At 45.6% G+C, this 21,591-nt stretch overlaps 1 protein-coding gene across 1 annotated transcript in view; it reads right to left on the reverse strand.

Moving 5' to 3' along the window:
• Positions 1–7,141: 7,141 nt before the first annotated feature.
• The window catches only part of ARHGEF18 (Rho/Rac guanine nucleotide exchange factor 18), an 87,887-nt gene continuing 73,437 nt past the window's right edge, over positions 7,142–21,591 (reverse strand). Inside the window, exons 18-23 of the mRNA XM_066574201.1 lie at positions 19,911–19,955; positions 18,902–18,949; positions 18,220–18,681; positions 11,901–12,234; positions 11,548–11,670; positions 7,142–9,025 (exon numbers count right to left, since the gene is read on the reverse strand). Coding sequence (XP_066430298.1) covers positions 8,874–9,025; positions 11,548–11,670; positions 11,901–12,234; positions 18,220–18,681; positions 18,902–18,949; positions 19,911–19,955 — 1,164 coding nt within the window. The 3' untranslated portion in view covers positions 7,142–8,873. The remainder of the gene's footprint in view (positions 9,026–11,547; positions 11,671–11,900; positions 12,235–18,219; positions 18,682–18,901; positions 18,950–19,910; positions 19,956–21,591) is intronic.

Consider the following 21,591-nt stretch of genomic DNA (forward strand, 5'->3'; position numbering starts at 1 on the left):
ACGATGAATAGTGGATGGCGTCACAGGTCCTCTACACACAGAGCTGTTAAAGCAAATGTGTAAACATAGAACCCTTTAATATATATACAGGGGCTGTGTCTTATTGAGACTCTTCTATATCTGTAAAGAATGCTACCATCTTTCCTCACTGTAAAGAAACTACATCACAACACATTACATTCCCCTAAGATTAATTTGGATAACTGTTTGGAAAAGTGTGCCTTGTTGTTCGTAGTGAAATTCTTTCGCTGTTTGTCATTACATGCATAACTGCATATTATCCTCAGGATCTATATAATGACAGCAGGTGGGCCCTATTATTTACATAGAAACATAGTATGCAAGGCTAAATAAAGACAAATGTCCATCCAGTTCAGCCTGTCTCGTCATGTGCCCCTAGACCTCTTTTGATGCAATCTCATGATCCTTTTGCTTTTGTATCAGCTGCCTGACATTGGTTGTTACAGTTGGGATTTCGGAGTTGACCACCCGAACCCATGCATTCCTGGTCGACCTCCCAGGGTGCTTCCAGTTAAGTAAAATGACTTTTTTTGGCATAGAAAAGCAGCAACTTGTACAGTGTACGTGTTGCTGCGGCCACTGGCAGGTCTCCAACAAACCCAAATAGGCACGTTCCAGGATGCATGATCCTCGGTGCCCCCAGATGCGTTTCCATGAAGACAAGCACGTCTCTCCAGTAGTCCTGCAGGACTGCACACTCCCAGAACACGTGCATGACCATCCCATCCGCAGCCAGGCATCGCGGGCACGTTGCAGTAGAGAGCAGCCACATAGTACACAATTTAGGAGTGTAATATATACGGTGTAGGAACTTGACTTGGATGAGTTTGTCTCTCGTGCTAACCAGGGGGGTACCGGATCCACCTAGTATATCCTCATCCTCCCCTTCGGTCAGATCAGGGATATCCCCCTCCCATCTCCGCACGGCCCTCTCTCCCAGCGGGGCCAGATGTTGCGCTATATGGGCGTAGAAGCTCGACAGCGGTTTGACAAGATTGCACATCTGCACCAGGCCCTCCAGTCGTGTCATGGATAGTGGGATTGACAGACCTCCAAAATGAGCCCTGGCCGCGTCTCGCAGCTCGTAATATATAAAGTAGGAGTTTTCAGGCAGGCCATGGGCTATTCGTAGCTGTAGAAAGCTGCAGAGCGTACCCTCGCCGACCACATCCGAGAGGACATTGACGCCCTTGGTTGTTACAGTTAACTAAAATCCCCATGTCTTTGCATATTACTTTAATTGATGGTGGAGAAGAATGCAGCAGAGTTAAACTCAAGATCAAAAGGTGGTGCCAAAGTAAATCTGCCCCAGAGTCTAGGAACATTTAGGGCTCATGCCCATGAGTATATGTGTACAACACTGCCGGTCTACCCGCAGCATTTTATCAATTTTGCAGACATACTCAGCAGTGAGAATGGTGTACAGCAAATCTGCAACTTTTTTTCTTATGAAACAGTTGTTTTAAGTTTACCTTGTACCTTCTCTCTTTCGCCAGCAAGCATGTGCCACTGATCCATTGCTCCATTCCATCTGAATTTGACTGCTCTGCCTCCCTTCTACTGAATCTGCTGTGACATCTTTCATTTATGCCATAATCTGTATGCAATGGTATGTCCCATTGCTTTATACAAACTGAATTGACTATTTGTTACCATATGTAATTTTCCCCATCACCTCCCCCAGTAACATTATCCCCCTGTCTCATTTTAGTGTTGCTGGGCACATTTAGTTTATTTAAGAGGGCAATAAATTTCTTCACCCCCCCCCCCCCCATCTTCTTCATTAGCTATGCTAAAATGAACCAGCTGGTTGACTTGTGAAATGTAACTAGCCACTCCCAGTTGAAGTCCTGCAGCCAGAACTTTAAAGCTATTGATAGCCTCATTGCCACACATGTGGTTGGAACGCATTGGTGTCTAGTACTGAGTGTCTGGGAACAAGTGTCTTATGCAGTCGAATGATGCAATTATACAGCGCAGTTTGATAGAGCAAGTGACAGGTAAAATTCACAATTATCCATAGTCTGGAGAAAAATATTCTCCTCTTTGCACTAACCTCCACCGCTATTCTCCTTTCAAGCCTTAACACTTTCTTACAATGCCCAGCCCCAACACACTCCATCCACATCAGCCCCTCCCTCCTATCCTCACCCATGCACTTTTCAACTTCCTCAGATGCCTCTAACCGTCATACCAACAAGAAACACCTCATCCACCAGGGTACTGGTGTACCTTGATGCCACCGGAAGTGGTGGGTGGAGCCAACAGTTAAGCTGCTTGACCGCAACATCCCGCCCCCAGTGCCTGATTGGCTGCACTCATCCCTCTGGCTTCAGGGGAAATTGGCCACCTGCCGTGGCACAGAATTCATTACAGCGATGTGGCTGCTGCAGCAGATGGGGAGACTGATGAGGCTGGCTGAGTTGTCCCTGCTTTCCCCGGTGGCGTCCCATCTCAGCTGGCGGCGTATTTTATTTGGTCTCCCTGCCCCTAGGATTTGCAGTCCTGTGGCTGTACTATGTGCACTCACTGAGACTCTGCTTTCCCCTGGCAGAACATCTCAGCTCTTCCCCGGCAACCTCCCTGGGCGTCGCCGACGGCAGTGATTGAGTGGTACTACAGTGGCTGGCAGATTGGTAAGTAACTGCTCTGAAAAGTAAGTGTTGTTGGTGGCCAGAGGGGCTAGTGACAGCATCCGATGGCATTGTCCAGCTGAGCAGGGTGGAGGGCACATGCATGGTGGAGAGGACATGCTGACAAACTCTTTGTGTTGTGTGCTGCGGAGGGGGCCCGGACCGGCTCGGATGGCATACTGCCGCTGGGAAGAGAAACAGCAGCACAGCAGGCATGGAACAATGCAGCACCCTGGACATGCACTGCAGGCTGAAGGGGACATGCCACCAGGAGGACTCTGGATTACACAGCAGCTGGCTGCAGTCCTGCATCAAACACCATCGCCTACACTGCGAAGCTCCTGCAGCTAATCACTACCTGGGGGCATCACCTTCCTGTCAAGAAGACTATCCCTTGTCTCCACCCACCTCTTCCGGTGGCGTCAAGGTATACCAGTGCCATCCACCTGCACAAATCCCCAAACCACGTTCTCACCCTTGCTACCCTGCCACTCCTAGCTGCAGGGGATATATCCCTCAACCCAGGCCCACTCCGTACTGCTCTCTACCAAAATGCCCCCCATCTCAAATCAAATGCACCCTATGGAACTCCCAATCCACTTGCAACAAACTCCCAACTATCCATGACCTCTTCACCACCAAACACTTTAACCTGCTCGCCCTTACCGAAATCTGGATACACCTTCTCCAATTCTACCTCCCCCGCTGCATTGTTCTATGATGGCCTGCAGTTCTCCCACAGCCCCAGATCGGACGACAGGCGCAGCGGAGGAGTAGGCATCATCCTCTCGCCTATCTGTACCTTCTAGGTCATTCCCTCAGCTCCCTCGCTCCCCTTCCAGTCATTCAAAATTCACACCCTGCGGCTCTTCCGCCCACTGCCCCTGCGTGTCGCAGTTATTTACCAGCCCCCAGGTCCCACGCGCCTGTTCCTAGACCACTTCGCCACCTGGCTACCCCACTTCCTATCCTGTGAAATCCTAACCCTCATCCTTGGCGATTTCAACATCCCTACTAACGACCCCAGCAACTCATCTGTCTCCTGACTTTTAATGCTTACCTCCTCCCTCGGCCAATCACTAATCTCTGACTCCCCCACTCACAGAGATGGAACACTCTCAATTTAATCTTCCTCAGCCTTTGCTCTGCCTCTCACTTTCATAACTCCCCCTTCTACTCTCAGACCACAACCTCCTCTCTTTCTTCATCATGCACCCTAGCATCTGCCTTCACCCTCTGATCTATTGCACCTCTAGGAACCTCCAATCCATCCGCACCCAACAGTTCGCCGAGATCATTCAGTTCTCCTTGTCCCTTATCTCTCTCCTCCCCTGCCCTAACCTGGCAGCCAAACACTACAACACAACCCTCAGCTGTGCCCTGGATAAAGTGGCACCACCCATGACCCGAGCCATCAACCGCAGACCACTGCCACCTTGACTCTCATACCAATGTGCTTCATCCGGCGGTGCTCTAGGTGTGCCAAGCGGCTCTGGAGAAAATCAAAGCTGTCCGCAGACTTCCTCCACTTTCAAGTTCATGCTTAAAACTTATAACCTAGCCCTTCACCATGCCTAACGAGTTTATTTCACCTCCCTTGTCTCCTCACTATCCCACAACCCCAAACGACTCTGAGACCACCTCAGCCCCAAAGAACAGGCCCCCATGATGGATCTGACTGCTGGAAAACTAGCTGCCTATTTCAAAGAAAGAAATTGACAACATCCGAAAACAAATTTCCAAAAACTGCACAGCTAGCCCCAATCCCAATCATCTCAGCACTGCATCCAGCACCTACTCACTTTCTATGTTAGAACCAATGACAGAGGAAAAAGTCTCCAGGCTGTTTTCTGCTGCCCGCCCCTCCACCTGCGCTAGCGACCCTCTCCCCTCCTCTGGTCCCTTTCGCCAGCTCTCATTACTCACCTGACCACAATCTGCAACCTCTCCCTAACCTCTGGCACTTTACCCTCCTCATTTAAACACTCCATCATATCCCCTCTGCTTAAAAAACCAACCCTCAACCGACTGATGCTGCCAACTACCGACCCGTCTCAAACCTCCCCTTCATCTGCAAATTAGTAGAATGCCTGGTCAACTTCCGCTTCACACACTTTCTGAAAACTCACTCCTCGACCCCCACCAGTCTGGTTTCCGCTCTCTACACTCAACCGAAACTACCCTCACAGAAGTATCAAATGACCTGAGGATGGCACAGTCGAAAGGGGACTACTCTCAACTAATTCTCCTTGACCTTTCTGCTGCATTTGAGACTGCCGGCCATGACCTCCTCGCTATGCTCTGCTCTATTGGTCTAAACTTATCAGCCACTTATAACGACAAGTGACTGTTGCAGACATGGGTTCCTAACCGACCGGTTTCTCACTACACGAGTGCGGTCAATTTGTACGGTCTAGGACTCATTACCGTAAACGTAGTCCTAGTCGTACAATACTTAGGAGGCATAGTTCACATCATCATCACAATCAGAAAAAGGGACAGATCATCATTTTTGATCTGGGTCATCACTCTTATCTTTACTGTGACATGATCTGTCATTATCGTTCAACATAAGGTCATTACCTTGAAAAAAAAGGGTCTGACAATACACATCAGGATATTATTATTCTTCATAAAGCTTCTAAGTATCTCCTGAAGATCCACAAAACTCATGGTGAAACGCGTTGAGAGTAAAACAGTAAAAATAGAGCGTTTATGTTGAGACAGAAAATAAGATTTAACCAGTGGAAATAAAAATTCTATGCGCTGAGCCAGTAAGCAGCTTATCAGTGAACTTATTATACTGAGGCTGGGGATTCAGATACACCCTCTAACCAGGGTCCCCAGTCCTCTAGTAACATATCCTGCATATTCTTACCCCACAATTGGATTCTTGGAATCTCTATCTCAAGAGAACCGTTGTGGTGGAATGAGAAATTGAGGCGATATCTGACCCAATGTAGGAACTATATACTGTTCCTTAGGTGTATTACTCGCTGTACATGGATTGATACCACATTTACACTCAAGTCCACGTTACCGCGTTATGCCCGTAGTGTTTATGTTTTTAGAGAATTTATTTAATAAAGAACTAATTTTAAAGAGTCTTCTGTGAAAGGACACTACAGACATAGTGAATGTTAACTTGGCATTGAACACATTATTATCTACAATGTACTATAAAGCTGTTACTCTAGTTATCACTATACGCCAGTCATATTAGATTGCTACATCTGTACATTAAAGCAGGATTCACATCAAAACATAGCGTGAGCCCCTTACAGCTTCAATGGTCTACGAAGAATGTTTATTAACTGTAGTCACATACAGCAGTTGGACAGCTGTCTTTTCAACTTTTACATCAGCTTCAGCCTCTTTCCATCAATCATTCCTCATTCATGATGATTAATTTTATTTCTTACTGTTCAATTATAAGAAAAGCCGTACTATTGAACAATCTTATTAATAACTGAACTGCAGGCCTGAAAACAAGTCAGCACAGCCTGTCGATGCAGACATATGTTAGGTGTTGTCATGGGTTAAAAAAAATGTCATGCCTCCTAACAAAACTTCTCACCAGTTTTAATTCATCTTTCCTTTTGCTCTGCAATAAATAACACGGTAAGCCATAAAGAAAATGGTAAACACAAGGACAGTCTACAGCGCTGGAGCAAAAAATAAGCTTAGATCCATCACAAAACAAACTTTCACTACTCACTTTCTTTTATTGTTAGTAATGCACAGTTTAAACCCATTGAAATCAATAGTTTATTCATTTGTCATGTCTCTCTCCATCAGATCTTAACTATGTACTGCAGGGTGTTATTTGTTCTTTGGACACTCAACACATGAGAAAAACATGATGTGAAATTAAATTAGAAAAAACCCCAAATATTACAACCTTTTGCTCATGTAAATTGCAGCCTTGCATGTTCTATCCTGGCAGTTCACACAAAAAAACATTCTTTGAAAAACTGCTGAGAATGGGACTCCGGAATGGCCTCATGGAACTATGCCTAGACTGACAGCTCTCTTAAAAGCCAAGAGCAAGTGAGCCCCATTCCCAGAGGTATGTTATCTCCTGAAATGTCATACTGTTTCATAATACACATCAAATGTCTGTCTTGTGGTTTGGGCAGCATGAAGATGTCTATAGACCTCTATGTGTCAGTCTTCAGCTGCCGAAAGGAGCCAGCAGGCAAGCGAAGACAGCTGAAGGCGCATAGCAATCGGGTAAGTGCTGCAACCCCCTGGTTTCAGCAATCAGCAAGGATCTCAGCAGCAGAAGCCCCAATGATCGAAACTTTTGAAATGCCGCTCAAAAGTTTGCAAAATGTACAGTTACTCTTGAACTGCTGACAAAATAAAGCAACTGCTGGTAAACAGGATATGGCATAAATGATACATCAAAACTTTATATCTAGAACATTTTACATATCCAACTGGCCAACTTCAAGTCATGTGATCATACTGCATTCAAAGAAATATCAATTCAATATACTTTTATTACATTCATTTGAATGGGACATAGTGGCAAAACCTAAACAACCCACGGAAAAAAAACGTTTATCAAATCTCAGTCATCTCATTTAAACATTGACGTTGATGTTGAAACCCTAAACACAGAAATACAAAGAGATCTGCTTTGGCATATCATTCTGAATGCGTTTCTACAAGTCTTTATCATCAGGTGACGTATGTTTAGGTTTAGTAAAGACAGATGAATGCGACAAGGGGCAGTGTAGTTATGAAGTTACATGTTGTGGTCAAAGTGCATGAAGTAAGTTATATAGTAAAGCACTGCTGTCCATATCTTTATGGGCGCGAGAGAAGATGCAATATGGAGGTCCAGCCTCTCAGGTGGGAAGTGAAAAGACGAGCCGATTTATTAAACACCCAGGTCCACTTACTAACAGATACCCTATGAGTTAAGGACAGTGCTCATTACATATTGCAGCAACAGCATCTTAAATTACAGTTCAAGATATAAAGACAACACAAAAAGGTGACCAGAAATGTCACTTCCTGTAAATATTTACATATATTCATGTTAAAAGTTACAGATATTTTCCCTTTAAAATACAGAATTTTAGCTAGTATAGAAAGCATAATAAAACAGGATAAAAATGTATAAAATTAAATGTATCAAGCCTACATGTTTACATACTTATATTAAAGATTCATTTACTTGTGGTCATAAAAAAATAGAATGGCCTACTGATTTCTACAGCGATACAATCCATCTTATAGAATATTTCTTGAAAGTGCTAGTAGGTCCTAAGATTAAAAAACTATACATATTTAAAGAACATCGATTATAAAAAAGAAATGGCACTAGTCTTTTTGCACTGTGTCCAAGTTCCATAGAATATGATGTGCGAGCAGTGGTGAGCTACAGACTACAGACACAACAAATACTACAACACAAAAGGGGTAAAAATGAAAATTTATGTACACCGAAAGACTGCATGGTGGTTATCTCACACATCACTGTCAATATCTTTATCTCGTCCAACGGCAAATTATATTCCTAATATGGTCACTGGTCTGGCTTGGGTTACGAATGAGTAGAGATGATTTCTGGTTAACGGAACCACAGGAATTGTTCTGGAAATGATCTCCTGTAGAGGCAATCCAATGAACAAGGGCAAGCCTGTTTCATCATCTGACGGGCAAGCCTGTTTCATCATCTGACGGGCAAGCATGTTTCATCATCTGACGGGCAAGCCTGTTTCATCATCTGACGGGCAAGCATGTTTCATCATCTGACGGGCAAGCATGTTTCATCATCTGACGGGCAAGCATGTTTCATCATCTGACGGGCAAGCATGTTTTGCCAATTGTGACTGGACTTTTGGTTTTGCCCAATGTTTAAAAAAAGAACATGAAACCAGGACATAATTTGTAACTGCTCGGCAGTCCTGTCCAGCAGGCGATGCTCCACTAGAACATGGATGCAGACACTCACTACATCAGCGCTCCGACAAAATCATTCCCAATGAGTAACGTCTGGTCAGTAGTCCGCAAACTAATATAAAGTAATATTCCGCAGGCAAATCAATTAGTGAACACATTTCCATTACTCTTTGGACTGCAACAAACTTCAATATAAAACTGCTTGAACTGTTTATTTTCAAGATTGTTTCAAAACACCTTAAGATGACCAAAGCGGTCGAGGCATAAATCCAAGAAGTGGTTGTGTAGGCTTGCTTATGGAACCTAAAAAAATATAACATCTTCCTTGTTTGTGTCTTCATCAGAAGGAGGTCCTGCAGGAGGAACGGCAGGTGGCAGGAGGTGGGCACTGCTTTGTCGGTAAAGGCTTGACAGATATGTAGGCATGTCACTGGTAGAGTCTGCTCCTGAAGGGTCTAAGTAGTAAGAAAATGGCAAACAGAGAACTATTAAAATAGAAACTCAAATAGAAAAAGATCCATGTTCATTTAAGACGTGCTTGCTGTTTTCACTCTGTATGTGCTCATGTCTCCTTTGTCCCTACTAGTCTATGTATTGTGCTGGTGACCCGATATAGGAAACAGGCTTTTGGTTTTATGTAATAACCACATTCCAGCTTTCATTTATCCACAGTAGGACTGAGAACTATAGAAGTCATCGGAGACATCTACACTTAGAACTGTTTTAAAGTATCAAGCCCAGCATCTGTTACCTCTGTCATAAATCCCCAGCGGACTCACACCAGCACTATTGGGTTGTCATGTGTAGCTTAGTAGATGACACCAAAGAATTTTCAGATTAGCAGCATTAGGGTTTTTACCCTCCAGCATTTTTTTTTAACGCTGCGATATTGATGCTTTTTTTTCAATGGGACTTTCTAATGTTAAAAAATGCATCACAAAAAAATTGCAAAAGCACAAACTTGCGATTTTTGTGCGATGCGATGTTAACATTAGAAAGCCCCATTGAAAAAATGCAGCAATATCGCATTAAAAAACCGCTAGTGGGTAAAAGCCCTTAGGATCAGAGATGAGCGGGCATACTCGCTAAGGACAAGTACTCGAGGGAATAGTATCCTTACCGAGTACCTGCCCGCTCGTGAGAAAAGATTCGAGTGCCAGCGGGGGTGAGCGGTGTGTTACGGGAGTGAGCAGGAGGGAGCGGGGGGTGACGAGAGAGATCTCTCCCCCCTCCCCCACTCCCCCAGTTCCATCCCGCTCCCCCGCCGGCACCCGAATCTTTTCTCACGAGCGGGCAGGTACTCGCTAAGGAGAATACTCGCTCGAGTATTTGTCCTTAGCGAGTATGCTCGCTCATCTCTACTTAGGATTAATAAAATGTCTCTATAACTCAAATTTCCGCAAGATTCTCCTGGTTTTGGTAAGATAACAGGTATTGCTCTCAGCATTTGTTGTGGGAACGTTCCAGTGAGCAGCTGAAATGTCTTTCGCGAGTGGTTGTGGGACAGAGAGGTCTAAACCAAGGCTATCTAGTGATGCAGAAAGACCAGCTCTAGTATCTGCTATATTGTTGAGGAATTAGGATTTGTTTCATTCTGGTATTCTGGAACCACTGACCTACTTTTCAAGATCACAGTGAGATGTTAGTGAGACATCAGCTTTGTTATTTCGCTAATATTTGGTTTTAAATTTTCTAAGTGCTTTTTGATATTTATAAAGCTCCAATTACTTAAGATCATTCTGTAAAGTGTGTTACAAAGGGGTTAAATGAGCTTAAATGAATTAGCTTTTAGCTAAAGGTGCATTTAGATGTAACAATAATCGTTCAAAAAATCATTCAAACAGGCAAAACTGAAAGATAACTATGAGGTTTAAACACTAGCCAGCGACAAACGAGAATCGTTCACACGAATCTTAACGTGTAAAAGGGCCATAAGTATTAGACCTCCTTCACATGGGCGATAAAGTAGCATTTTATCGCCCATGTAGCATTGCTACAAAACGCATTTATGAGAAGCCCATGCTTTCCTATGGGTTCCTTCACATATGCAATGTTTTGTAGCATGCAACAACCCGACACAAAACCTTGCAGGTCCAGAGATATGCCGGCGACTCGCGAGGTTTTGTAGCCCATGTTTTCCTATGGAGCCTTCCCCTCTGTTGCATTGCATCGCACGAAAACACGGTTTTCGTGCAATGCGATGCAACTTTGACAGTAGCAAATGCTACTGTCAAAGCTATAATCTAAGCCCCAGCTGCAGAATAAAAAAAAAAAAACACATACATTACCTGAGATACACTGCCAGCCTGGCCACAGCTTCTCCCGGGGTCCTGGCACTGATCATCATCTTCTCTTCTTGCTGGGGATTCAAAAATCCCCGCCTCCTGGAAGCGCTGGCTGTGATTGGCTGATGCTTAGCCAATCACAGCAAGTGCTCGATGAAAGGCAGTGATTAAACCAATCACAGCCATTTTTCAAGCACTGGCTGTGATTGGCTAAGCGTCAGCCAATCACAGCTAGCGCTTCCAGCAGCTGGGGATTTTTTAATCCCCGGCCAGAAGATGAAGAAGATCAGTGCCGGGACCCGGGGAGAAGCTGCGGTGGCGGCCCGGACAGCGCGGGAGAGGTGATGTATACTTCCCCCCCCCCCCCCCTTTAGTTTCAGCTTATTTTGGGGGTAGGGCTTATATTTGAAGCTTCCCCCTAAAAAATCCTTGCATGTAATGTTACAAAATTGCACGACTTTGTAGCGCTACAAAATTGCGGTATTGCCACAAGAAGATGCAGCAATATCGCCCGTGTGAAGGAGGCCTTAGTGATAGCCAAATGCCTGCAGAGAAAGAAAATGTGGCTGTTAACCCCTTCCGCTTCTCTAGCTATATACTGTGCTTAAGAAAGTGATTAGAACGTTATACTGCATGCATATCACTAAAAAGGCAATGTGATTGTCAGATGAGAGTTGTCTTTCTTCAGTCACCTTGCTGGAAGAACGTTCCTTGACTGCTCGCTGGGCTGGGACTGGCTGCTCTCTGGATCTTCACAGTGCCGACAGCCTTTTCAGGAAGCTTGGATGGAAAAAGTGGCCCGTGACCTGTGGAGGCTGACACAGACATATACATGACTTTCTACTGATATATGAATAGTTGAGTGTGCCCCAAGAACTACAATGAGAAACAACATAATAGTAACGACCATTGGAAATAGTGAGAATGGCCCGTGTCCCTGATGAAGCGCACTGGTGATGCCCACCCATCATGTTTCTCTAGAAAGTCCCACTCAAGTGCTGTCTCTCTGGACCATTCGGAAGGGATGACGGACGCTTCCACTGACCTGAGCTCTCGGTCCGATGAGAAGCTTTTCCTCTAGTAGACCTTCCCCCGCTCTTGGTTAGCGTGGCCAGCTTGGTAGGGATCTGCTGCTTTGTGAGTAGTGATGGTTTCTGGATCTGGTTCGTGGCACTGATCAAATGAATAGGCACATCATTCTTTAATGTTGGTCTTATTTCCATGGAGTTGCTGTCCCGCCGGGTGACTTCAGGCCTCTCCAGGTAATCAGCAGATGAAACAGATGCACTGCTTTTGGCTGTAGGTTTTATGACCAACTGACCAGCTCCTTCCAAATTCTGCATTCCTTCACCATTAAAACTTGCAGAATGTGTTAAACCCTGAAAAATAAACACCCTGATGATGGAGCTTCCATCGGCATCTTTTCATCTACTTAATTCTACAGCCATATCATAGCCATCCAGTAGAAATAATTATGTTGCGTCGACACATTAGTGGCATATAGCGGGCGCAATATCTTGCGCTGACCACTGTTTTGAAATTTTCAGAAACAATAATGTATTATTTTGCATACATCAATATTGCCTACAAATGTCCCCCAAGATGACACATAGAAGAGCAGGGAAGAAACACAATTACATTTAGTCAAAGATTACTGCAGATTTACCAAGCGTTAGCTTGTCATCTAGAACGCCAGAATGCTTGTCAGGAGTCCCCAAATTGTCTGCAGTTCATGTTCTGGCCACCAGATGGCAGTACTTTTAATACTACAGTATATTGCAGATTTACATCTCTTGACTGCTATTGAGAAGGGGTCTCTAGTAAGTACAGCTATGGTGCACGGTGATGAACTGCCTTCAGATCTTCATTAAGGATGATTATATTTAAACATCATATTGTCATTGATGCAAAATATTAGATTTCTATTCTGGGACATCTGCAGCCATTTGATGGTGGTACAACGGGACGTCGTCTGTCTGCCATCTGGGAGGTTTGGATGCTGAAGTGCTCGTTTTCTTCTGTCCGGCACACTAATTACATGTGATAAGTGTCACTGATTTAGTAGGTACAGCTGATATTGGGGTGGATCACTTATGTATGATGCCAGCGTCTGGGTCGGATTCCAGACGTGGGCTAAATGCAATTTTATAAGCGTTAGGTCCCATGTCCACAGGCGGATCTGATTTGTAGAATTCGTGCAGAAGATCTGCAAATCAAGCCACCCATATGAAAGCATGAGCATCCGCACATGAATTAAAGCATGTGGATTGTTTTGTGGAGCTTTTAGCACGCAGAAGCACTTCAGCATCCAAAACCCATACAGGCACGCAGAAGACCCACACGGGTAAGCAGTGTCCTCTGCTGCGGGCAGAGTCGGATTCGGCTGCGGGCTCCAGCATGCAGAATCCAATCCGCCCATGGACATTGTACAAAGGCATAACTCACATAGGGAGAAAAAAAAAGCTAGAAATGTACCATCCGATAAACTGCAGGGAAGGCTCAATCACCATTAGACCCCGGTGGAATGCAGAAGGCTGGATTGCAACATGAGCGAGCTAAATGTTCAGTGCAGACTAATATACAGCCACCCAGCTCAACCCAGCCTAGATTGAGGAAGGGGTGACTGCTAACAAACATAGTTTGCACGTGTGATCTGATACTAAGGATGCCACCCATAGATAAGTGTGACACACAATACAGGACTACAACCCCTACTGGCAAAGCAGTGGATTGCCCTGTATCATCACAGGCTGACATCCTTGGTATCAGTTCACATGTACAGACTATGTTTGATAGCAGTCAGCCCCCCCCCCCAATCTGGACTGGGTTGAGTTGGGTGACTGCACAGTAGTCGGCACTGAACATTTAGCTCGGTCATATTGCAATCTGGCCATCTGCATTCCACTGGGGTCTCATGGTGATTGAGCCTTCCCTGCAGTCTATTGGATGGTGCATTTCTGTTTTTTTTGTTAGGGTCTTTGTACATTTTTTTCTCTTACCTCTGTGATTTTAATTTAGTTAGTAGTGAGATAGTGTAGGTTCTGACGGATACGTGGTGGCCTTGCCGTGGCCCGCCAGCTTTTGTGTCTTGGCCAAAATGCAGACTAATACCCGCATTTAGCAGTGTGTGTTTTGTTTTTTTTATGTACTTTGCTATAGATGCTGAGCGAGCCCGGGATGTCATGCCAGTGTGGCGCACTGTGGTGATTCAGGGCAATCCAGTGCCCGTGAACATAGGACCTGATTCCCATCTCATCATTTCCCAGCCGAGATGAGAAACCCCAGCTGGTTCCCTGGCCACCGACATAGTGGAAGCGGAAGCCTTATGCTATTTATGTTATAACAAGGTATGGATTGGCAGGTCGGTTACATGTGGCTCACTCATTCACAGATATAGGCTGCACTCAGCTGTACTCAAGAATCTTAAACACAACTCACATCCATGTACTGTCCAGTGAACATTACATGTTCTACTCTTTGTGGATTGGACCACAATAGGACATACTGCGATTTTCTTACAAAGGCCATCAGTCTGTGAAAAAGAAGCTCACTAAATAGCCCGCTGATGTTAATAGGTCAGAGTTCTATCAGAGTTTACTTGGTCACAAACTTGGACAGAACTCGGAAGAATAAATTGTCCGTGAGAATGGGCCCTTTCGGTAATGATTGCCTAAGTGGCAGGTCCTGTCATTAACCGGCAGAAGTTATATATGATAATAAGTCATGTCTTCTTTTAAGCACACTGTCACTTAGCAGCTTAGCAATCATGGTCACACTGGCCAAGATCGCAACTGGGCGCAGGGTGGAAGAGGACCTATCCAAGTCTCCAGAATAGCAATGCATTCAACTGGATCCTCATGCCATCGGTGCTCGGCCCTACACTATCAGAAGAAATGAAGTGTCAGTTTGCTTTGGAAACATCCTGCAGAGACAAATCATGGCTAGAAGATATCTGTATGGTGGTGTGGGCCGGGAAGAGAAAAAATGTCAAAGCGATAGAGTACACATGTGATCACTTAATGTGATTCTAATCACTTATACGGTCTGCAGAGATAGAATCTACCATTATAAAGTCTCTGGATGGGAGTAGAATAATACCACAGCATGTCCTATGTCTTGTAGAAGTCTCTGATGAGTTTAGGACATAACATGGCCTCTCGCACTACACGCACGATCTATGTGCATTACTAGTTCCGCCCATGTTTCTTGGCTGTTTGAATACAGTATTAAATGGACCAAGAAAGTCACTAAATCTCTACTAAGGGACCTTTCAAATGGGCCAGAATTGGGCCGCAGGACACACTGCAACGCTGACGAGACCGCTGCAGAACTACGGGATTGTCCTGTTTTGTCACTGTATGTGACTCACGGACCCCCTGTGGTATGCTGTATTAGCTTAACTGCTCCCTCCCCCACTGTTCCATAACTCAACAAATGTAAATAGGTGCGCCGTAGAGTAAGTCTAGAGCAGCAATACATAACTGACTACACAGCGAGTGTTTCACCCCATAGGTAATTTAGAAATGGGCTAGGAAAATAAATAATTAACATCTTTCCAAAAACATGTAGATTTTGCCCCAAATTTTTATTTTTAACGATGGGCAATTGGAGAAAAAGTACTCCCTAACTTGTTACTCTATTACCCCATTTGTGGATGTAAACTGCTGTTTAGGCACATGGCCAGGCTCAGAAAGGAAGGAGTGCTATTTGGCTTTTGGAACGCAGATTTTGCAGGAATTAATTTTGAACACCATGTGGCAATTGCAGCCCCCCCCACCTGAAGTACCTGGAACAGTGGACACCCCAAAAGTGACTATTTTGGAAACTAGAACACTCCACCAATCATCAAGAGGTGCAGAGTCTTTTGACTCCACAGGTGTTTGGTGGTAGTTTCTAACATTGGGACATGAAAATAAAAAATTACAACTTCTTTCCAAAATACACAGACTTGGCCCTAATTTTTTTTTATTTTCATGAGGGGCCATTTGAGAAAAAGCCCCCTAAGATTTGCTATCCGATTCCTCCTGAGCACATAAATGTCCCACTTGTGGATGTAAACTGCTGGACGCACGGTGGGGCTCAGAAGGGAAGGAGCGCAGATTTCGCAAGAATAATTTTCAGATACCACGTGGCATTTACAGGACCCCTGCGGGGCTAATAGAGTGGGGGATCCCTCCAAGGTGGAACAGGGGAATGGAATGGGAAAAACTAATTCCATCATTCTTACACTGGTTTAGTTTTTGTTGCATTCAATGTGCAGGTTAATTATATGCTAAAGTGAACCTGTAAAGCAGAACTGTCTATCTAAGTGCCATAGCGCCATCCAAGTGACACGTTTTTGTACGAAAGCAGCCTTTCAGCCTTACCCTAAAATTTTACTTTTAATGTTGCACCCCCAGTATGGAAATTCATTGTCTCGAATCAAAGAGATTGCTCCACCATCGCTCAGAGTCACGTCATCTCAGAAGCCCAGCGTCTCCTCCGCAAGTCTTCTGAGGTCAGCACTCTGTGTGGCCCTCTGGCTACGCCAGGTGCATACACCTCACTTCACTGAGCCTGGGCAGGTAGGGCATGGCCAGAAGTACGTACGGCATATTTAAAACGATGCTGGGACTATAGCTTTAACTCAAGACGGTGAATTTGCATACAAGATACGCAACATTAAAAGTAGGAACTATGGACATCTTTGTGGCACTGTTTTTGCACTTAAATGTGTATATTTTGGATTGACTGTGATTTTTGCAGTAAAATTTTGTTGAAAATTTTGCACAGTTTGTCTTTTGTAACTTCTACTTTATACAGAAGCAGCAGACAGAGGCTCAATAAGAGACCCATCAATGACGGCTTAGCTTCCCTCTAATGTCTTCTCTCCTGAGTGTTTTTAGTAACTAATATATGACAATGTGTATATTTGCTGGAGTCATAAGTTAGTTGATAAGAAGGGTCAGAGGAGGAGAGCTAAGGACTGAAAACCAAGCCTTCAGCCCAGCACACTGGTGGATCTGCTTTTGACACTGTTTATTGTATACAATGGTAAGTAGAAGCCACAGAAGACAAACTATGCTAAACTGTCAATTAAACAATATTGCAAAAATGATTGTCAGCCTAAAATACAAGCATGTAAAGTGGAAAAAAAAGAACATCCAAAGGTGTCTATAGCCTTCAAGCCCTGAGAGCAGCTATCTATACTTTAATAGTCCTGGGCCTCAGATACTCATTTAAACCCTCCTGTATAAAATCCAAGATTTCCGGACTTGACCAGCTTAGCTACATGCGACCCATGAGGTCGCTCAGGGTGCCAGTTACCAGCTTGTAAGGAGGGTTGGGGGGACAAGCAGAGATTAGCAGTGATCGCCCGCAGCCTAGGTTCACATCGCCAGATGATGATCTTCCGTCAAGCGGTAGCGTCTTGGGGTGCTACATTAATCATCCTCCTGTTTCTTCCTCGCCAATGTGCTGACGCTCCGATGTTAGTTCATCGGCACCCTATAACACAATGGCTGTGGGATTCTTTACTGGAGTAGGGATCTCATCTGCCCTGGAGAATGTGGTGGTCCAAATCTGTTCTAAGAGTGTTAAACATTTGCTTTTGCACTGATCTAGGTTTTCTGACATCTTCTAACTCTGTTGTGAACCTAACTGCTTTAAGCATTCTGTGTCAATCCACTTGAAATAAGGGGTTTCCCACCAATTCAGCATCAGAGGAAGAATATTCCGGCTCCTCACCATCACTGCCACTGGAGGATACAAGTCTAGATTGTTTAGATTTTGATGAGGTTTTTTTAATCTTCTGTGGAACTTTGAACCTAAAACTTAATGATATTTTATATGATCTGAATAAGGGACGGCATTCATCTGATATAACCTTATCAAGGCACTCTCCGCACAAAGGTTTACATTTTGAAAACACCACACGTTTTTAGTTGTATTTTTGGTCTGTCTTGTGCTAGTCTTAGGACCATGGAACAATACAGACAAAAAACAATAAGTAAAAAGGCGTAAATAGGGGTGGGGGAAAATTCCCCACCAGATACACCCTGCTGCTTTCATTTCTCACCAGGAGCCATCTGAGGTCCCTCTGAATGATGTGCCCCATCTGCCATGTGGATCTCTGCTCTGCTTCTTCCGGAGAAGGCTGATGTGGCCAAAGCATGGCACACTCTAACCTCCCCTGGCACTGTAGTAGGGATGTGGAGTCCCGACACTTTAGGAGTTTGACAAACTCTGAAAGAACTCTTGTATGGGAGCCAGGGTGAGAGTCACAGAGGCAAAAGACCTGTCAATCAGCCATTCAAGACAGCCACTCTACATGACCGGACAGCACTTGACCTCATGTCATTTGTTGTCCTATAGATGATACTTACCAGTGTCACATGCACCAGGTCTGGAGTGAACAGTCCTGCACTGACCGGCTTCTTTATCTTCTTCAGCTGCTCCAACCGCTCTCTGTCCTTCTCCACTGCTTTCTGAGCTTCTCGCAGCCTTTCCAAGTCATGCTGATAGGCTTCTCGCTGTGCTTCTAGTTCTGTCCGTTCCTGCTTCAATGTCTCCATTTCAGTGCGCGAGGCGTCTTCTCTTTGCCGGAGGATCATCTCAGTAGCTTCATTGTCCTTCTGCTGCCTGTTCCTTTCACGTTCCCATCGCTGTCGCTCTAATTTCAGCTGCTCTTGCAGCTTCTGTACATTCGCCAACTCTTCCCTCTGTTTCTCAAAGTTGCGTTGCTTCTCCTGTTCAAGCAACCAATTTCCTCGGGACGACTGCTGCCGGTACTGTTTTTCTCGTTCTTTCTGGATCTCCATGTAGCTGTCCTGCTGCGCTATCAAGGCCTAGAAATGAGAATGGCAAGTGAGATTTCATGCTTCTGCTGAGCTAGGTAACAAAGTAAAAAAAATAGTAACTCTGTGATCTAAATGTAAACACAGTTTGTGAAGGACGGAACGTGGAAATGACAAACTAGCGAATTGTCAGGTTTAGCAAAAAATGCAAACTAACTTAGGAATTGTAGAAGGGTTACACATTAATAAACCGAAGTGTACAGGAACTCACCTCTAGGCTATACAGCATTTTGATGAGTGTCTGCACCTTCTGAATTATCTGTATCCAAAACAAAAATACTCATCAGACGAAGAAAATGAAATCCACCTTCTAAACATAGTATAATCATCTCAGAAAAAAACAATTTATCCATCTGTTTATACTGATGTTGGTTCTCCTCCCTCTTCACTTGCAGCTCAATCCCATTTACTTTAACAGGACTGAGCTGCACATGGATGATCTAGTGAGAGAACAAGAGTTTACTGGCCACAGAAGAGGCACGCTGCTCAGCAAGTGCCACAGATCCATGGGTGGCTGGGGCAATGCACCCACACATCCGCTACTGATGACCCATCCTGAGGATACAGCATGGACACCTTATTGCAACCCTGGAAAGCCGCAGGTCATCCAGCATCACAGCGTACTTTAAGAACAGGCAGATGTTTGCACATCCAAATGTTCTTTTTATTACCCAAAACAGCGTATAAAGTGCAACTTTAGGCAATGAAAGAACATTTGGATGTGCAGACATCTCCCTGTTTTTGAAGTACTAACCCAAGGATAGGTCAACAATATTTTAGTCCCGGATAACCCCTTTTAGGTTTATCACCACTTTCTGTTGGAGTGAAAATATTAGGACATCCTTCTGTAAGTGATCAAAAGAGAGAAGTATAAAATACAAACTTGGGAATGAGTTTGTGTTTTCATCATACTGCAGGGGAACACTTGTTTAATTGAGAAAGATGCACCTAATAATGCAGGATTGCCTTCAGATGGCCATAATACACCTCCATATGTAAAGACCAGGCCAGCCCCAGACACGTGTACAATCAGGAAACCTTCCTCCATCACTAGCTCTAGAAAGAACACCAACCCACATGTCAAACACAAACACTCTCCCATCCCATTTCCTATGTACTGTATACTAAACCCAGAGTGTCTCCCAGTTAGTTCTGGGATTTGAAATCAGGAGGGCACATTAGTTTTGCACACACATTTGGCACAGGTAAGCATACATTACCTCAGATTCGGGAGGGATGTTATTTTCTAGCATGCACAGTTCAGGCTATAAAAACATAAAAATGCTTTACGTTAAACCTTGAGAATGTCATATGTCATGCCATGGAAGAGATGGGGGGGAAGAAGGTGGGGAGAGGGATGGGGAAGAAGTGGCATGGAGATGGGGGGGGGGGGGAGGGAGAGAGAAGCGGCATGGAGAAGAACGAAGAGGGAACTGCATGGAGAGGGAGGAGCAGAGAAGCAGCACGGAGAGGGGGGGAGAGAGAAGTAACATGGAGAAGTGGGGAGGGAGAGGCAAGCGTCACGGAGATGATGGGGGAAAGGGAGAGGAAAGCGTCACGGAGATGGGGGGAAAGCGTCACGGAGAGGGGGGGGAAAGCGTCACGGAGAGGGGGGGGAAAGCGTCACGGAGAGGGGGGGAGAGAAGAGGCACGGAGAGGGGGGGAGAGAAGAGGCACGGAGAGGGGGGGAGAGAAGAGGCACGGAGAGGGGGGGAGAGAAGAGGCACGGAGAGGGGGGGAGAGAAGAGGCACGGAGAGGGGGGGAGAGAAGAGGCACGGAGAGGGGGGGAGAGAAGAGGCACGGAGAGGGGGGGAGAGAAGAGGCACGGAGAGGGGGGGAGAGAAGAGGCACGGAGAGGGGGGGAGAGAAGAGGCACGGAGAGGGGGGGAGAGAAGAGGCACGGAGAGGGGGGGAGAGAAGAGGCACGGAGAGGGGGAGAGAGAAGAGGCACGGAGAGGGGGAGAGAGAAGAGGCACGGAGAGGGGGAGAGAGAAGAGGCACGGAGAGGGGGAGAGAGAAGAGGCACGGAGAGGGGGAGAGAGAAGAGGCACGGAGAGGGGGAGAGAGAAGAGGCACGGAGAGGGGGAGAGAGAAGAGGCACGGAGAGGGGGAGAGAGAAGAGGCACGGAGAGGGGGAGAGAGAAGAGGCACGGAGAGGGGGAGAGAGAAGAGGCACAGAGAGGGGGAGAGAGAAGAGGCACAGAGAGGGGGAGAGAGAAGAGGCACGGAGAGGGGGAGAGAGAAGCAGCACGGAGGGGGGATGAGAGAAGCAGCACGGAGGGGGGATGAGAGAAGCAGCACGGAGGGGGGATGAGAGAAGCAGCACGGAGGGGGGATGAGAGAAGCAGCACGGAGGAGGGATGAGAGAAGCAGCACGGAGGGGGGGATGAGAGAAGCAGCACGGAGGGGGGATGAGAGAAGCAGCACGGAGGGGGGGATGAGAGAAGCAGCACGGAGGGGGGGATGAGAGAAGCAGCATGGAGGGGGGGTGAGAGAAGCAGCATGGAGGGGGGATGAGAGGGGGGGAGAAGAGAAGCGGCACAGAGAGACGGAGAGAGAAGTGGCATGGAGGGAAAGGGGGATGAGGGAAGAAGCGCCGAGAGGTAGGGAGAGAGAAGCGGCATGTAGAGAGCGTGAGAGAGAGAAGCGGCATGGATAGAGAGAGAGGGGGAGATTCACAACAACCATTTTTCCAAACATTTTATGTTCGCCTAGCGAATATCTGGTCAATCTAGTGATGATAAATACAAATTCTAAGTAAGGCTGCTTTCACACAGCAAGCGCAATATCAGGCCGAGAAACTCGTCCTGAAATCATGCTTAAAAACGTGTGTTTTACATGTGAATTCAAGGAGTTTTTCATACAAAAATGCCTCAAATCGCTTTTGTGAAATTCCGATC

This window comes from Eleutherodactylus coqui, chromosome 7 (genome assembly GCF_035609145.1).
Source record: "Eleutherodactylus coqui strain aEleCoq1 chromosome 7, aEleCoq1.hap1, whole genome shotgun sequence".
NCBI classification, from domain to species: Eukaryota; Metazoa; Chordata; class Amphibia; order Anura; family Eleutherodactylidae; genus Eleutherodactylus; species Eleutherodactylus coqui.